Source organism: Macrobrachium nipponense, chromosome 33, assembly GCF_015104395.2.
Source record: "Macrobrachium nipponense isolate FS-2020 chromosome 33, ASM1510439v2, whole genome shotgun sequence".
NCBI lineage: Eukaryota > Metazoa > Arthropoda > Malacostraca > Decapoda > Palaemonidae > Macrobrachium > Macrobrachium nipponense.
The window spans coordinates 53,582,425-53,600,541 of NC_087219.1; the positions used below are offsets into that span (position 1 = coordinate 53,582,425).

An 18,117-nucleotide genomic window follows, 5' to 3' on the forward strand; every position below is an offset into this window, starting at 1 on the left:
CCTGTGTTAGCTGTCTTCATCATTTAAAACTTGGTAATCTTGTTAAGAAATTATTCTCCAGATACGTGTGTGGATGTGGGCTTTTGTTTTGTGGCTAAAATTGATGGCCTTGAGACTTACATTTATATTTTATAGGAACATAAATGTTCTTCCTTTTTTTACCTCAGATTTCTAAGATTAAAATTATAATTTTCCAAATGATGCACAGGTAATCGTATAAAGCTTCTGTAACTTAAAATTAAGGAAACTGGAAGCTATTGTAATTTTAGTACATCCACTGGTAATATTATTGTGTTCAAATACAAGGAAGCAATTAATACTTACAAATTACATTTAATTTTGTGTTCCAAGTAAAAGAAGACAAATATGGTAGGATCATTTTTGTTGTATGAGGAATGGACAACTTTCTACATGTAATGTCCTGTATGCTGTAGTGAAGACTCATGTTTAAGTTATATCGTGTCAACTTAACATGATAGTAATCAAAACATTTTGTTTTTATAGGTACAGATCCCAGCGACCTGCTTGATGTTACCAACAATGAGACTGATGTCATGCCAGTCATCCGGAAAAAGGAGAGGGAGTACATGGGCATGTTTGAGTACGACAGATCTGATGAAATGCAGATTATACGGGTGCTTATATATGGTAAGATTTTTACGCTGGATAAGGTTATTCCATACAGTTTTTTACTGCTAGAGTTAACCATAGCAACAATAGACTACATAAGTTTTCAAACTTAGGTTGTTTCTGACGAGCATATGTACTATACTTACGCTGTTTCCGACAAGAGTATATACTTTATATTTAGCTGTTATAGCATATTATAGCACATTAATTTTACAGTATGTATATTTGTTTTAGTAATTTCAGCTGCAAATTTAAAAGATTGATATCTGCATCCACATCCACAAATTAAAAAAAACTTATGTCCACAAATCCAATTTTCAAACATATGATACATTTCTTATGTGTACATATGTTTGTCTTGAAGTACGTTCAGATAGTGATAATGTACCAATCGTTAACCAACCCTCGGCTAAAATACAACCTAGTACATAGATGTACATATAGATGTACACATCATTCAATTACTATAATGATTCTGAAGATAACTAATACGTTAATTACGAAACGAACAAAATTATAAATGTACTAAAAGTAGTATTTATTTGTATAAAAAATCTGTGTATGGTGCGTGTGCGTTATGTATTTCCATATTGTTAATCAGTTATTAAATACAGCAGCAAAATTTAAAAATCTAGTACATATTTCAAGTAATCTCTATTGAATAACTAAAATGCAGCAATACACACTTAAGAGTACAGTTAAAACTAAATCTATTTACTGTGCATGTCCATTTTTTTTTTTTTGCCATTTGTTTTGATAATATTAGATTCAGTGTAATCTATCAACAGCCTTTAATTACACAATACACAAGAACATAGTCATATCGAATCAACTTTGTTATTAGCGAATTTACTATTTAAGGCAGGTCCAAAGAGTAACAAAATGATTTGTTGCAAAACAACTATCCATTCGCCCATTATGACAAAACTTGGACTTTGTTTCTCTCTCTCAAGATTTTTTTTACTACAAGTTTTGTTCAACAATGAGATGTAAGGAAATCAATTTGACGTGCTAATATATGCCATATTACTGTACTTGACGTCAGTGACAGAATAAAGATGCAGTAATTTATATATTCATGATAAAAAATTAGAACTAATGGAGATTTTAGTAAGTTAGTGACTGGCAGTGCAATGATATACAATGTATTTACAAAATTAATATTTTTGTACGTGTGTATTATAGTACCCAATTTAGTTGGGAGACAGTCTTCTGAACGAGTAATATTACATATACCCAGTTAGTCGCAAGACAGTCTTCTCACTCGGTTAAATTTGACCAATCATAATTAGAGTTATGCACGATGCCCTCTGAAGCTCAAAGCTAGTTGTGAAACACTACATTCCTGGTTGAGTTACTGCTTATGTGACATCTGAGAAACTAATCTGCTTCATCATTCAGCATCTGGATATAGGTCTAGAAGTATGTGCTTCATGTTTTGTAAGATTTATAAGCCCAAGAAATTACTTGTTTATGTCATTTATTGTAGATACTGAATCACTGCATGATATTAAGTTTTCATCTTGTGTTATAGTTAGAAATTATTTTGTTATGAGTACGTTTATAGAATGCTAAGTTTTGGTATCTGTATTGCTCTACTGTGTTATATGAAGAGTATTGCAGATGTTTTTTTTAGATCTCTGAGCTTTTAGAGCACACAAGGTACAGTACTTGATCTACTGTGCATAAAATCGCTTAAAAATATCTTGAAATGAAATTTAAAAAAAATATCTAAGATTATAGAGCAGAAAAAAATATACAAAAATGTAATACCATACAGGAAATATTAATGAAATCTTCTAGTTATTTGTAAAAGTATGGTTCAATACAGTAATAATCATAATTAAGAAATATAGATGTGAAAACTCATGTAGGTTCAATTGTCGAATACAATTATGCCTCGTCTTCCAAGATAATATAGCAATGGTAGTATTCGACCGATTTCTAATTTTGTTGCCTCGTTACATGCACGTTTAAAAAATCATGTTGTGTAATCTGGTTCACACCTAGCTCTCTCTTTCACTGGAAACAATATCAAGTGTGCAGTAATTAATATACTATGAGGAAAAATATTGCTTTGGCATGCAGTTTTTCTGATGCGCCATATGTAGATGCAAGATTAAATGTTAGCGAAGCTAGGGTGAGTGTTGCTAATCAGTACATATAATGTAAGTATCTCATATAAAAGTTAGTTTCATTAAATAATAGACATATAATAAAATTCATCTTGTATAGTAATAGAAAGAACAAGGAGATAGGTAACCTGTTTATAAATCAACTATTACTTAGCCTAGACTGGGTCATTTAAAAATAAAACTTTCAGTATCCTAATAAGGCTTAAATATTATTTTGTGACTAAGCTAAGAAAAAATGATATATCTGAGGTATGTGATAATCGAGGCTGATTATGTTTTAACCAATATCTGTAGGCCCCACTTGTTGGTCTGGAATTTTTGATAGTCCAGCTCCCAGTCAGTCCTGTAGATGCCTGACTATTAGACTTGTACTGTGTGTTTGTGAGTGTGTGTTTTTTTTTTATTTAATCGATGTAACCTTTGGATAAAAATGAGTTACATATGGATTACAGGTATATAGTACTTCATAGGAGCTATATCAGGCTTGCAAGATGTGATGAATTACATGTTTTCAATAATGTGAAGGTTTTGTGGATTCAATATGTTTTAGTAGAGCCTTTATATGATGGAAAATAATTTTTGCAGCTAATTTGGAAAAAAAAAGTTTAGATTTGTTTCTGATTTTTAAAATTTTAAATATTTCATAAGATATTGGCTAAAAAAATTTGTATATATAAAGTATTAATTTATAAATATTCATTTGCAGAATTGAAACCACGAGTAGCAGTAACGTTTTTACCTGGCCTGCCGGCATACATCTTGTTTATGTGCATCAGGCATACAGATCATATAAATGATGATGAAAAAGTTCGCTCTCTTTTGAATAACATTGTAAATGGTGTGAAGAGAGTGATCAAGAAACGCCATGAGGACTTGGATTCAACTGTGCTTTGGTTATCAAATACATTGCGACTTTTGCACAACCTCAAGCAGTACTCTGGAGACAAAGCTTTCCAGGCAGAAAACACTGTGAAGCAAAATGAACAAAGCCTTAAGAACTTTGACCTCTCTGAATATAGACAAGTTTTGTCAGACATTGCAGTATGGATTTATAATGTAAGTTATACTGTATTGTGCTTAGGCTGTTTGTACCATCATCACTAACATGAAGAAGTGATTGCCTGTAGTTCAGTAATGAATAGTAGAGCTTTTTTTTTTTTGTCATGTTACATTTCAATAACTTGAGTTTAAAATAAAATAAGTGTCTCAGCATGTATGACTTTTAGCTTAGTTCAACTCCAAGTTAAAATACTCACAATAATTCACGGTGATAGTTGCAGTTAACTAGATAATAATTTCTGAAATGGATATGTAACCACATTACTTATTATCTTGAAAATGTTTTGAATGCAATCTCTTGATTTCAGGCCAAATTAATTCACACTGGATGAAAGTCAGTTTGTAGCGTTTGATTTTTTATTGTGATAATGACTAAAAACATTTAATTGAAAATTTTTCTTTTTAGGGTGTTATTAAACTAATGGAGGAAAAAGTCCAGCCATTAATTGTGCCTTCCATCTTGGAACATGAAGCTATTGCAGGCCTGTCTGGAAATAAGCCTGGGGGCATGAGAGGTAAGAATTATTTTTGTGGCAATTTTTCTAGAAAGGTTTTTTAGAAAAGAGTTTAAGAAATTATTTTGTGGCCAAATTTTTAGAGGTTAGAAAAGATGTTTAAGAAATTATAATATATATATATATATATATATATATATATATATATATATATATATATATATATATATATATATATATATATATATATATATACATGTAAGAGTTTATTAAACTATTATGTACTGTATTAAATGCCAATGAGAAATACTGTTTGTGGGGAGTGGTGGGGTTCTCAGTATATGTTTAGTGTGATGCTCGTGCATTTATAGCCATACAGACATCACAGACTAAAAAAATAATTTTATACACTACAAAATAGCACGTGATAGGTAACTACATATAAACAAAACGACATATAAACAACAATGTATTAATTACAGCATGTTAAATGTTACATCATTTAACTTTATTGCACACTGTGATTAGAAGCTTTAATGCTTGATGAAAAAATAACCACACACATTTTACAAGTACTTTCAAAAGCAAAGAAAAAAAGAATACAAAGTATGATGTACAATACTGTATCTCTTTTTCTTGCCAGACTTGGATACATCTGATAAGTAACAAAATCTCATGTGCTGAAGTGCCACTGTATAACAGTTGAGTCAGTCTGTTTGGAAGGAGTCCATGATTTTTCTTTTGCACAGTTTGCTTGCTTAATGAGTCTTCTCTCTTACAAGTCGATTGTAACTAATCCACAGGTCGTGCAGGAAGTGTAGCCCGTGAACTGGAGTCTCCCGTAGAGCCGCAAAAGGCATTAGACCTCTTGCTTAAGGAGATGACCCAATTCTACCGCACACTAGCTATGTTTGGTACAGATCCTGAGCTTATTACGCAAGTCTTTAGACAGGTATGTGAAAACTAAAAGAAACTAGTCAGTCTAGAAACAAAAGACTTCTCTGTTGTTTTCATTTCAGATTACAGTATCTTCTATGTTTGTTGTTTTGTATGATTGTAGGATTAGTTTTAACTAAGCTTAACCTATGGAGTTCATTCTATAAAACTAATAAAAAAAAATTTGATGTAAAGTATTTTTTCCTTTTATAAAGGCCTGAACTTAGATTCTAGAAATGTTAGTGCATATCATGTGGAAGTCCCAAATTATCTAAGTTATGTATCGTATAAAGACATTTTTCAATTGCTGCAGACAGTAACACCTGTTTGACAATATCTTACTATATGTAGTTGGTATTATTATTATTAATTATTATTATTAATTATTATTATTATTATTATTATTATTATTATTATTATTATTATTAGGGGCTGTCCAAGAATGTCTTTAATGAAAAAAAAAAGAGACTTGGACTTTATTTCTTAAATTACACTTTTTTTAGACATTTTGTAATTGGATTAATTAAAAAATATCAAGATCCTCACAAACTTAAACTGATTTGTTCTCAAAACTTTACATTTGGTGTTAACATTTTGGGCACTCACATGAAAAACATTACACTATTAATTTTACTCTGTACATATAGGGATTGGTTCATTTGGGCTATTCAAATATCCATAGGTCAGATATCTGACCAGTTCAGACTTATCAGAATTACTTGCCTATCCTTTTGATATGATGAACTCCATGATCCAGAATAGGGCTTTTTTTTTATTTGTTACTATAATTTTTACTATTCAATATATTCTGCCATTTATTGATCATACTGTAACGAGTTGTAAAGATATAGTCTTGTAAAGGGTTAAACAGCCTATCTTAATTTGTGCTGCATATTCACTGAAGAATGTATGGCATGCAGATATACAGTTCCATTTGGTGATGTAGCTAAAATTCAAAAATTTTATTTGTATCAACTGTTTAGTTTTGACACTTAGTCACCCTTTAAGGGACAGTATAGGTTTTTAAATTACAAATAATTCAAGTTAGGTTTATTTGGCTTTTGGGTACAATGTCACATTCATTTACTGTCGAAACTTGTGTTCTATACAATATTAACCTTAATGAAGATTAAAAAAATTGTATTGCCTTTATAAAAATTAACATGAAAATTTAGTTTGCATTAGTTTCGTTGAATGAAAAATTAACTTTAATTTGATTAAATGAATCCATAAAACTAAAATTGTTGTCAACTCTTTTCAGATCTTCTACTTTATCTGTGCTGGGTCCCTAAATAATCTTCTTTTACGCAAAGATATGTGTCATTGGTCTAAAGGTATGCAGATACGCTACAATCTGAGTCACTTAGAACAGTGGACTAGAGATATGAGGCTCCATGAGTCAGGTGTTACAGATACATTAGCTCCAATAATACAAGCAGCGCAGCTTCTCCAAGCTCGTAAAACAGATGATGATGTTCATTCCATATGTGATATGTGTGACAAGTTGTCAGTATCTCAGGTAAGCAAAAGGACACTTTCTATGCCATTATTTCCAATATTTACAGTGTATGCCATTTTAGTATGTTCAGTTCATCCCTCAGATGAAGATATTTTGGTGTTAATTACTACTATGATTTTACAATAAAACAAATTTTCATAAAGTATTAATGGTAGATAGCCAGAACTGTGTGGAATGCACCAAGCAGCCTCAATTTGAAATGTTAAAAAAAAATAGATCCAGCTGCAATTGCCTAGCTAACTTCACTGGGTACATAGTTTTATTCTATTCTTTCTTCTGTGCTACCTACCATCCAAAGAGAAGGGGAAGGTAGATCACTAAAAGTTATGATTAATGAGTGTGAATAAAACTTGTTTTATTGTTAAAAGACATAGTAGTAAGCCCAGAAATACAGTAGAGTTGGTATATTTCCTGAATAATGGATGCTTCCATAAATAATGGATTTGCTAAATGAAACCAAGAATACAGTCTAAAGCACAAGAGGCATAACCGGTGGTACTCCTGGATACATTTGCCTCCAGTGTGTCAGCTAAATGAAGATGGATCAAGAAGGGGATGTAGATAAGTAAGCTGATGATAGGACCCAACAAGTAAACATCAAGAGTTTGAGTATCATTACAAAAGAAGAGGTATCAGGTACTTTCCATTTATGAACAAACAAGAATTTGAAGGACAAAAAGAGTTACTCAGAGATAAAACCTCACAGCTCACAGAAAACTGTCTTCTTGAGCAGAAGGGCAGGGTAGGGATGGCACAGGAATAAAAAGGTATATCTGTAAGATGACTGATATTTGGCTACAGACTTTGGAGCAAATGAGAAACCATCTAAGGGGCAGCAGCATTGTGTGTTACTTTGCTTAGATTGGTATGGAGTTTGTTGACATGCTTAGTAGTGATCAAAAGCACCTCAGTGGCGTGGTTGGTATGGTGTTTGCGTCCCACCTTGATGGTCGCGGGTTCGATTCTCGGCCATTCCATTGAGGAGTGAGAGATGTGTATTTCTGGTGATAGAAGTTCACTCTCGATGTGGTTCAGAAGTCACGTAAAGTCGTTGGTCCCTTTGCTGAATAACCACTGGTTCCATGCAACGTAAAAACACCATACAAACAAATAAGTAGTGATCAAGAACCTGTTCTTGAGTTGTTTGTTTCTATGGTGTTTTTACGTTGATGGAACCAGTGGTTATTCAGCAACGGGACGAATGGCTTTACGTGACTTCCGAATCACGCCGAGAGTGAACTTCTATCACCAGAAATTCACATCTCTCACTCCTCAATGGAATGGCCGAAAATCGAACCCGCGATCACCGAGGTGGGACGCCAACACCATCCAACCACGCCACTGAGGCGCTCTGTTCTTGAGTTTGATCTAAAAGGGATGCTTCTAGCAAGAGACTCATATAGTGTCAGATGCAAAAGGGGAGGCATCTGGTGGAAGCTCATCAATAGCTTTAGTAGGACTGGTAGCACTAGGGTTGAATCCCAACCAGATGGTTTCACTGAAACTCGTGGAGTAGATCTGGCAAAGTGATGAAAATTTTTTTAGGTATCTAGATTGTCTGAAAGCTAGAGCATGGTATTTGCTGCCCAAGTTGCAACGTCTGCCTGCAGAAAGCATTATAGTGGAAGTTTGTTATTTAACAAAATGGTGAAAAGGGGGGTCCCTTCCACACTTGCTGACATTTGAAGTAAATGGTTACTCTGATAGGAGAACTTTGAGCCAAGGTTAAGGCATCCTCTGTGATGTTATCAAGCCCTGGAAGAAACCAAGACATGATGGTGTCCTTTTGCCAAAGCCAAGATCGTCATGGTCAGCAGACAGTGATTCTTTGTCGGTCCTTGATTCCTCGTGTGCATTGATGTTGGTCAGGACCCCAATGTGGTAACACAATGAGTAGGTCACAAATGCCTGGAGGCCTGAGGTAACTGTCTAAGTTGTAGGAAGTCAATATGTAGCTGGTTCCTCCTCTTGGACCAAACCTCCGTGCACTGGAACTCATGATAGATGAGTTCCCTACTCATAGGTCAAGCTATCTGAAAACAGGATATCAGGTTCTGGGGGCACTAGAACTCCCTTCAGCAGATTTTGGTAATTACTCCACCAATGGAAATTGCAAAGGATGGCCCCAGTGGTGGGGATCCTGATAGCTGGAGACACTGCAGCTGTCTTCTGCTGATATACCTAACTGAAACCGTAGGGTATGAATAGGAAAACATCTGTAAAAAACCAACTTTTCTAGAGACAGTAGGTGGCCTATTAACACTTGTGAAGATTTAGAATTTGGATAAGAATCAAGAATAAACTCGCTGATGATCTATAGAATGAATTACACCATCCTTGGAGGGGTGAACCTACACTTGACAGTTAGTGTCAAAGTACATGCCTTGGTAAACTACCTGTTTGGATGACCTCAGGTCTCCAAATTGACCTGCAAACCTAAGGGCATAGATGAAAGTCATAAGCAGCTGGAGATGCTTCATTAACTCTTTCGCTGCTTGGGACTGATCTCAGTCATCGAAAGGTCTTGTCTATGATGTGCAACTGATATCCTCGGTCATCATTCTTTTGGTTCTAGTTAAGCAGCTTGTAATAGGTATCGCACTTCCCTCATTTTTGGGAGCTTTTGTCTATGTTCTAGCAACAAATGGCAACATATGATTTCCAACTTACAGGATAATCTCAGGACAAGGGCTAGACTTTCAGTAACCATCAAAATCATATAGTGGGAGGAGAAGTCTCAATGATGAAGTACAGAGGCTTTTATTTGGAAATGACAAATGGTAGTAAAACTAGTAGACCTGAACTATCACATAGTTCTGATAGTGTCACTAGTGAATATGGTGATGTTTATATAGTAAATATAGACAAACCTAACTTAAACTACCGTAGATAATTTTTTGACTTTAGGTTTTATCATGGATCAGAGGAAATGACAGAGGAGGAAGCAGATTTATCAAGCCACAGAGGTGTTGAGTAAACAGAGTAAATGTGATAAAATTTGCAAATGGAAGACCATTGAAGATTCCCCCCCAAAAAAAAAAAATTTATCCGGTGCTCTGATACTTTTATTGGAGATAATAAATTCACATTTTTACAGAATGCCAAGTCTTGTTTTTTATTTTTGTCGTGAGGTTTTTCTAGACAATTTTTGTCAGTTTGTAACAAGATTTTTGTATTGAATAATGAAATTGTTACTTGACTCAATGCTGTTTGTAGTATTGCACTGAAATGAATCACCAATAGATGCTACATAATTCAGTATTTGAATAATTACCGACATATCATTTGTATATTTTATCACTCTACCTTTAGTAGAACACTGTTCTCTGGTGTGGATGTCTGCTTCTGCCAGAGATTTATCACTTTTAGATTGAGAGGTTCATGGTGGGTTTCTGTTTCCTAATAGTAGTTGTTACGACTTGGACCATCGACAGATGGTCTCTTCTGTCACAGTTTCAAATGGATTCACTGAGCTGCATCACCACCAATTTGCAGTAAATGTGCCTTGCTGTCGAACTTCTCAGTTCCTGAGGTACTTTATTCTTCACACTGTTGGACTGTGGAACAGCCTTCCAGAGGATGTCGTATAAATTGGAACTTTGGAAGTTCAAGTGAAGGTGCAATGCATTACTACTCTGATAATATCTAGCATTTTAATAAGTTTTTTATCAATTTGTTAATTTATTAATTTTTGTTTTTTTAATAAGTGGGATCTCTTCTTTCTGTGTTTCTCTGTACATCCTCTTACTTCTTCCTAATGAATACCATATTCTTCAGAAGTTTGAATTTCAAGCCTGTGGGCTTGTTCAATATGAATAGGTTTCTTCTTCTGAATAATAATAGGTAATAATAAATAAGCATTATGATAAAATAATAGTAGTGTAATATTAAAATAGTTGGAATGAAAATAACAAAGAATTGAAGTGCAAATGTAAAAGGAAAAAATTAATCACTTAAATGATTTAGCAGGATGCTACTCTCACCACTAGTGATGAAAACAGGCTCGTAACAGTGGGTTAATCCCTGCTTTCCTGAAGCCAGAACAAACTAGTTGTACAAGTGCCAACAGATGCAAGCCCAAGGATTGCATCCAGGTGGCTACTGGGACAAGAATCCTTGTGAAAGAGGTAACGTCTACTCCTACCGAACAAAGCAAGGATACTTTTGGAAAGCAGGCGTTTTGCTTCACCGGTATTTAAAGCAACTTAGTCCCCACTGTCCTGACTACAGTATCCACACTGAAGGTGAATGAAGTCAATGATTGGACTCATCTTTTCAGTGACCTTGAGAATGAGGAAGAGTCAGTTGTAAAATTCCAGCAGATCTCTTTAAAGATGCCCTTCAGAAGCTTGCAAGCCAGTTCAATGTTGAGGACCTGACTCTTCATAGGGCTGGAGAGAACAGTCATAAGCAATATAGGATTGCGCAGTGGGAGAACAGTAAGGGGTAACTGACACAGCAAATCTTAAACTCCCAGGGCTTGGTGTGATAACGCCAAGTTCCCTGAAGTTACTCTGGCTTGAGAAAAGAGGGCAGAAGAGACAAGATTATTTCTTTTATGGCCTTCCATGGCAGGGAATGTGTATCCTGTAATCTACTGCTGCTGTGGGATGATAGGGTGATCTGGAGCTATGAGGTTGGAAAACAGCAATGATAATTTGGAGAATTAGAGTTAGACCTTTGAGGTACCTACAAACCTGCTGTTGGTGAGGTATTACATACTTTTTGTGCTGACTACACAAGTGCTGTAGATGATATGAAGACTATGATTTAGCACCCAAGTTAATGAGAGTTAATCTTGGGGTTATCTCCATCAGCTTAAGCCTTCCTCCTAAATGGCAGTTCATTTAAATTATATATTAAATAGTTAACCAGACTTGCTTAAAGTTCAACTTTCATTTGGTTTGTTTCCTGTGCAGTGATGTAGATGATGGCTTTGTACAACCAAATAATCAATTTATAATTTTAAAAGCAAAACTGCAAATTGCATCACTTCTACAAAGATAGCCTAAACTTGAATGTATGAAATATTTCTTCACAGCCAGTATAGAATGTCTATCCATTAACAAATTAGTTTTGAGAGCTCTGCAAAATCATCACTTCTATAAAGGTAGCTTGGCAATACCCATCATAAAAATGTTGCTATGATGTTATATAATATTAACATGTATACAACATAAAAAAAAACTTATATACAACATATAAAAACTTGTACATTTTTAGCATGAATTTTACCTCATTTTTAGCATGAATTTTACCTCCATATCATCTTGGTACACAACTTTTATACTTCACATGAAACATCATTGCAAATAATCTAAGTACGTACTTTTGTTAATTTTATCTTGCAGTAGGGTGAAGGTTAGCCAAAGAAATTAGTTCAGTGGTCTGGTTAAACTACTGGTCACTGTAAAAATAGGGTGGTCACCAAAAATTTAGAACACAAGGTGAACTAAGAATGAAGTATTCGTCAAAAATATACTACATTTCAAATTTAATGGAACATTCACTGTCTCTATAGTAAATTATGTACATGGTTTATATTCAAAACATCAAATCAGAATCAATACACAAATCACCAAGCCTGCTTACTATAAAGGAGACCATGTCCACAGTTTTAGTCATGCTAGTATTGGTTGCATTCAATGCCCATTATGCCTTGCACCCTTTCCTTACATATACCTTTTTTATGAATTAATTTTTTTGTTCTGACTTCAGACTTAAGATTTCCCAACAAGTTAGGAACTATGATAAATTAAGGTGCTACTGTGTGCTTCAGACATTAATAAATACTACATCATTACCAGTTGACAGGACTACTGGTTTGGTACCAGAAGTGGTTAAAGAAAGTCTGAAGATACCTTGAGTTTTCTCTTTAAACATGGCAAAATGGCATTTAAACTGTACCTTACATATTATTTATTTTTTTCAGATCATAAAAATCCTTAACCTTTACACACCTGCTGATGAATTTGAAGAAAGAGTGCCTATTAGCTTCATTCACAAAATCCAAACAAAGTTACAGGAACGAGCAGAGGGAGAACAAGCTCAGGTATGTTTTTGTCAGGAAAAAAAATTGGACACCTTTAGCATTTGCATGAATAGTCTCCGTAATTTACACATACTTGGAAAATATTTTCAGATTATAGTGTGCATTTTCTCGCACATTGTGTTGGAAATACAAAGTTATGTTTTTTAAATTGCAGACAGTAAGACTTGTATTTGATATTTCAGGCAACATTGTTGATGAATACCAAGTTTGCCTTCCCCGTGAGATTCCCATTCAACCCTTCAAGCATTCATCTTGAGGACATTGAATTACCAGATTCTCTAAACCTCAGCATGTTGAAGAAAGTTTAATAGGGAACTTAGGTTATCTTTGAAAAATGCTTTAAATGGATTGACAGTCCATTGTTTGTACTTCTGTAAATTTTATACTATGATAAACATTCCTTAATATTGTATCTTTATGATTTTTACTTAACACATTGAAAATCATTGTATTCATTTAGTTTTTAAATGAAGATGAAAATTGCATTTGTGATTTTCTTTGCTTGAACATATGTAAGAGAAATTTGCACAGAAAAAAGATATTGGTAGAATTAAAAACATTTGCTATTAATTTTAGGTAATTTTGCAACATCTGTGTTTAATACTGGTAGTGGCCTGGAAGGCCTAACAAGACCTTTGTTCAAGCTAAATTTATGTTAACTGAACTTTGTGGTTATCATGAAGGTGCAAGAGAACAAGTCATTGCAAGTACCTGTGTGACTAGAATAAAAGCATTTTATTACTAGAAGTAATGTGATGGACATTTCCTCCTCTTATGCATTCCATGCACATTCCAGAACCTTAGTTGAATATTAGTGTATTATATGACTGATAGTGTTATTTATTTATTGTATGGATGTTCAGAGTTTATGATGAGCATTGTTCTTGCTCCTTTTGGTTCCTACATATAAAATAACATATATACAGTAACAATAGTATGTAAAGATAATAGTTCAGCATTGAGAAGTTATTGTAATTTTCAGTAAGGAAATCATATACATACTGTACAGTTGTAGTGTAAGGGAGTTTTATCCTTCAAGGAAACTTGGTAAAGATGTACTTAAGCAAAATGCAATTTCCTTGATGATCTCTTTCAAAACTTAAACCATATACGAGGTGATAAAAACAGATTGTTGTTCAGGAATATCTTGTAAATAGTTGATGTATGTATGTATGGAATTTATTTACTACTGCAGCTTAGGTGCATACAAGCACTGTCACAATTGTTTTAGTTACATGAAATTGTCAAAACTTTGTATTTGTTGATTTCCAGCAATGATTTTTTTGAAAGATATAGCAGCTTGTGTGTTGTGTAATTTTTGTGCAGATGCAGGTCCTAATAATGTATGTAGCTGAAAGGTAAAAGTTGGGTTAGTGGACACTGGTACATCTACTGTTTGCTTTAATAGGTATAGCCAGTTGGTAGGTGACATGTACACATTTTTACATCAACAGGCACTGGATAAGCACTACAGATTATTTGCTACATATCACAAAAGAAACCCATTATAAAAGCAGCTGCCCCTTTTATCACTCAAGAGAATCTGGATCTCGAGTTCGCTAATATATTGCATAATTTTTAACTTCTGTGATGTTGATTAGTGGTTATTTGTATTCCAAATGCATAACTTTTTTTCACTTAAATATTATGAGTTGAAAGCAGTTTACTATTTTTGTCTGCACTGACCTGATACATTATCAGATCAGTATATTTTACATTTGCATAAACAAGATGGAGAAATCTGCATTTATTTTCTCTTAATGATTAAGAATGTCTTGAGATTGTTGATGTATATAAGATCTGAGTGGATATCATATTGCCCTGTGTTGCTTTGTGATTAAAATGTCAATTGGAAATTAAACTGAAATTATTTCCTAACTTTTCTTTAACATTCATCATTTGATAAAGGTTGTACTGATCTAAGAACCATTATAGGTGACTTTTTCAAGTAGGAGCAGCCCTATGTAAAGATGAATTGTTATGACATTGTTTGCAATGTGGCAAAGTGCTAATGGGTGTCTAATTAGGAAATAACAAGACACCAGTGAGCACTCCTCAGTGAGTTACACCATTATTAGCATGTCACTTGTATGAAGAAGGCCACCATCCATAAACATTTGATTGTGGTAAGCTGTCTTGCTGTACATGGCAGTTTAATTGTCCTAGTGGATACCAGTGCATGGTAAGACCCCACTAAATTGCATGGTGTATCCACTTCATTTGGCAATCATTCTACTACTACTTCTAGGAACTCAGAATATTGTAATATGTATTGCTAATTTAAGTCATTTACATTGTTCATGTAATGCAACAGCCAATTGTCCAGGTACCTTATTAACCCTGAGCATGAGGCCATGTCGACACAATAGTGAGCACAGAACTCTGAATTGAAAAACCTTCTGTGCCTGACTGGAGCAAAGAAACTTCCTGGAAGAATGATGGATTGGAATCTGAAAGTATGCATCCTTCAAGTATGTTGTCAGCGTAAAATCCTTGTCCCTAATTACTGCTAGAACTGTCCTTGGGGTCTACATCCTGAATCTCGTCCTCTTTATGAAAAGATTCAATGTTGACAGATCTATAACTGTCTTCCAATCTCCATGGGGCTTGGGAACAAGGAAAATACAGCTTGTTAAATCCACCTGATGGGAATGCTACTTGCTCTACAGCTCCCTTCTCCATCATCTTCATTTCTTCTTTCAGAATAAGGAGTTTCTGAGACCCAGAAGTCTAAGAGAGGTGTGGTAATGGTTTTTCTGCCAGGGGTCGAGTAAGTCGAATGGGAACAGATACCCTACTCTGAGAACATCCACTATTCACTGCTTTGCTCCAGATCCCTGCCACACCTTCCAATGACTCGCCAGACATTCTCCCACTGGTGTGACTACCAGAAAGGTGAGAGGCGCCCAGTCTATCGTCTCGAACCCCTCCCCCTGCCCCTAATGCCCCTTCCTCTGTTGGCTGTATTGCAAAAGGTCTGCCGAGATAATTTCTTTCCTGGAGAAGGTCTTGCTGATCTAGGGGGAAGGATTATGCCTCACTACTCTCTTTTGTGGTGTTTGTTGTTGTCATTTTATTTCACTAGGACTGTTTCCAGACAATTTATTAACTGCCTGTTGAATTAATCTATCATTGGTGTCCATCCTTTATCAACTGCAGCGTCTAGTATACCTTTTGGTAACAGAAATTTTGACCAAGATATCTCCATTCTGAATGGGTGATAGAGAGTCCAAATCAATAGTACAGCTTAATTTAGCCAATGCTGCATCTCTCCTCATGAACAGGATATTAGCCCATACATTGGCACTCAAGTTTGTCAAATATGAAATTGCTTTGGAACCAGATTGAAGCAATCTGATAAAGGTTGTCTCATTTAATCTCCTGGTTGACTCTGAAGACGTAATCTTAGGCACTGTTGTTGACCAAATGTTTAACTATGAAGCCATTTGAAAGATAGAAGCTGCTGCCTCCAATGTAGCAGCTTCTTGACAAGTAAATGAGGGGCATTCCATCTTCACCTGATCTAAGGTTATGCCAGGTCTTAATTTCACACATCTGGATTGATCTGTTTTCCTAGTTATGGAATAACAGGTGTTGCATAACATTTCATATGTCTCGGTAACAGCGGAGGAAGAAATTTGAAAGATCTATTTGACCTCAAAAATTCATCCCTTCCAGAAATTTGTGCATTAACATGTTGCAACACAGATTGCATGACTTGAGCATGGTAATCATATGACACCTAAAATCTTTTTCAGTCCCAATAGAGCTTCAATTCCAGACGGAGCGATGCTGGAAGGAGTTTCAGACCTTGAGATATTATTGAATTGACGAATCAAATCAATCACCTCCGCATAATAAGCCAGAAACTCCTGATTCTCCTCTTCTTCTTCCAAAACATTCTGTTCATCCACCAATGAAGGTAGCTCACTCCTATCAGCAGACAAACGTCCGTGGGAGTCACGGTCACCCAATCCTACAACTATGGCACCTATGTTCTCTGACGGCTGTTGCTGGCTAGTTCTTGAATAGCCACCTGGAGAATGCAAACGTCTAAATCTTTCAATGCTCCTTGATTAAAGCGAGAACACCATCTATTCCTTAAGGATGACAGCTCCCATGAAGTAGAACATATGTCATCACTGTTTCTACTATTATCCACACCGGTTGGTTTCTTTAGTTGCCATTGTTTTTTTTTTTCTATTATTTACCTTTTGTTGCTGGTCATCTTGGGGCCTTGGTTGACTTCTCTGATTTGAATGTTAGCCTGCATCAGTGACCATTGTCATTTTTTCCTCTGTACAAAATTAAAAATGACAATGGAGTCAACCAAGGCCCCAAGATGACCAGCAACAAAAAGTAAATAATAAAAAAGAAACACACAATGGCAACTAAAGAAACCAATCCTGCCCCTCACCCCCATGGTAAACCTACACTGGTCTTTGGTAGATACATGGGTGATGCCTCATTCAACATTAGAGTATGCCAAGTAGTAATGATAGCAATCGGTGTGCATCAAAGGAAAATGTCAAGCAGTTTAGGAAAAAATAAAAAAAAAGGGTGGGGGGGCCCCTCCTAAAATTGAGATACTTCAAAACATAGAAATTACATGGGTTATGCTGCATACGATTATTCTTGTATATTCAAGGGGAATGCCAGGCTGATGGATTTGCTCGTTTCTGAATCCATGGTATGTTTATGTTGGAGATTCTGGTGTTCACAATGGTTTGCTGGGTCCAGACTTGATGTGTACCACCAAAGAATTTTATGTATTTGTTTTATCAAAGGAATTGCTACATATTTTTCACTATTACTATTGTGATTGATAATGGAAAACCAATGTAAATTATACTGAAAATATAAAAATTCTTACCTATACTTGCAGCAAACAGCTTACTAGTACAAAAAAAAAAGTGAGGAAGGCAAAAAATATGACAAATTTTTTATCAATTTGTATTTTTCAAGACTAATAAACATTCAGGTTCAGTCTTAACATGAGCGTAATCTCTTTAGCGCCAGCTGGAAATCCAGTAAAATTAATAAAAAACTTGTATGATCCAGGGACTATTGGCATCTGTACACACACTCAAACAAGTAGTGGCAGAGTTTCATAATTTTTCGTTCACCTGCCTGACGCACGATTCATGCCTTAGTAATCTAGTTTTCTTTTTGAAGATGGAAGAAATCTTATGGAATGGTATGAAAAACAGTCACCGATATCTTTAGAATATCATGAATCTAATGTCAATGTGTCATTTATCGGTCTAAGAAACATCCCTCGCTGAGCAAGAGACAATTATTGCACTGCATTCGGTGCAAGTTCCTGTTAGA

General features: G+C 34.9%; 2 protein-coding genes across 9 annotated transcripts in view; one reads left to right on the forward strand and one right to left on the reverse strand.

Annotated features, from left to right (window-relative positions):
• Positions 1-14,658, forward strand: part of LOC135203197 (unconventional myosin-Va-like) — a 354,286-nt gene extending 339,628 nt beyond the window's left edge. For all 8 annotated transcript variants that reach the window (XM_064232942.1, XM_064232943.1, XM_064232939.1 and 5 more), the window contains 7 exons: positions 505-648; positions 3,472-3,821; positions 4,231-4,339; positions 5,083-5,231; positions 6,477-6,734; positions 12,667-12,786; positions 12,969-14,658. In XM_064232942.1, coding sequence (XP_064089012.1) covers positions 505-648; positions 3,472-3,821; positions 4,231-4,339; positions 5,083-5,231; positions 6,477-6,734; positions 12,667-12,786; positions 12,969-13,094 — 1,256 coding nt within the window. In that variant the 3' untranslated portion in view covers positions 13,095-14,658. The remainder of the gene's footprint in view (positions 1-504; positions 649-3,471; positions 3,822-4,230; positions 4,340-5,082; positions 5,232-6,476; positions 6,735-12,666; positions 12,787-12,968) is intronic.
• LOC135203201 (iron-sulfur cluster transfer protein NUBPL-like) overlaps positions 14,192-18,117 on the reverse strand; it is a 121,604-nt gene continuing 117,678 nt past the window's right edge. Inside the window, exon 8 of the mRNA XM_064232949.1 lies at positions 14,192-16,822. Coding sequence (XP_064089019.1) covers positions 16,778-16,822 — 45 coding nt within the window. The 3' untranslated portion in view covers positions 14,192-16,777. The remainder of the gene's footprint in view (positions 16,823-18,117) is intronic.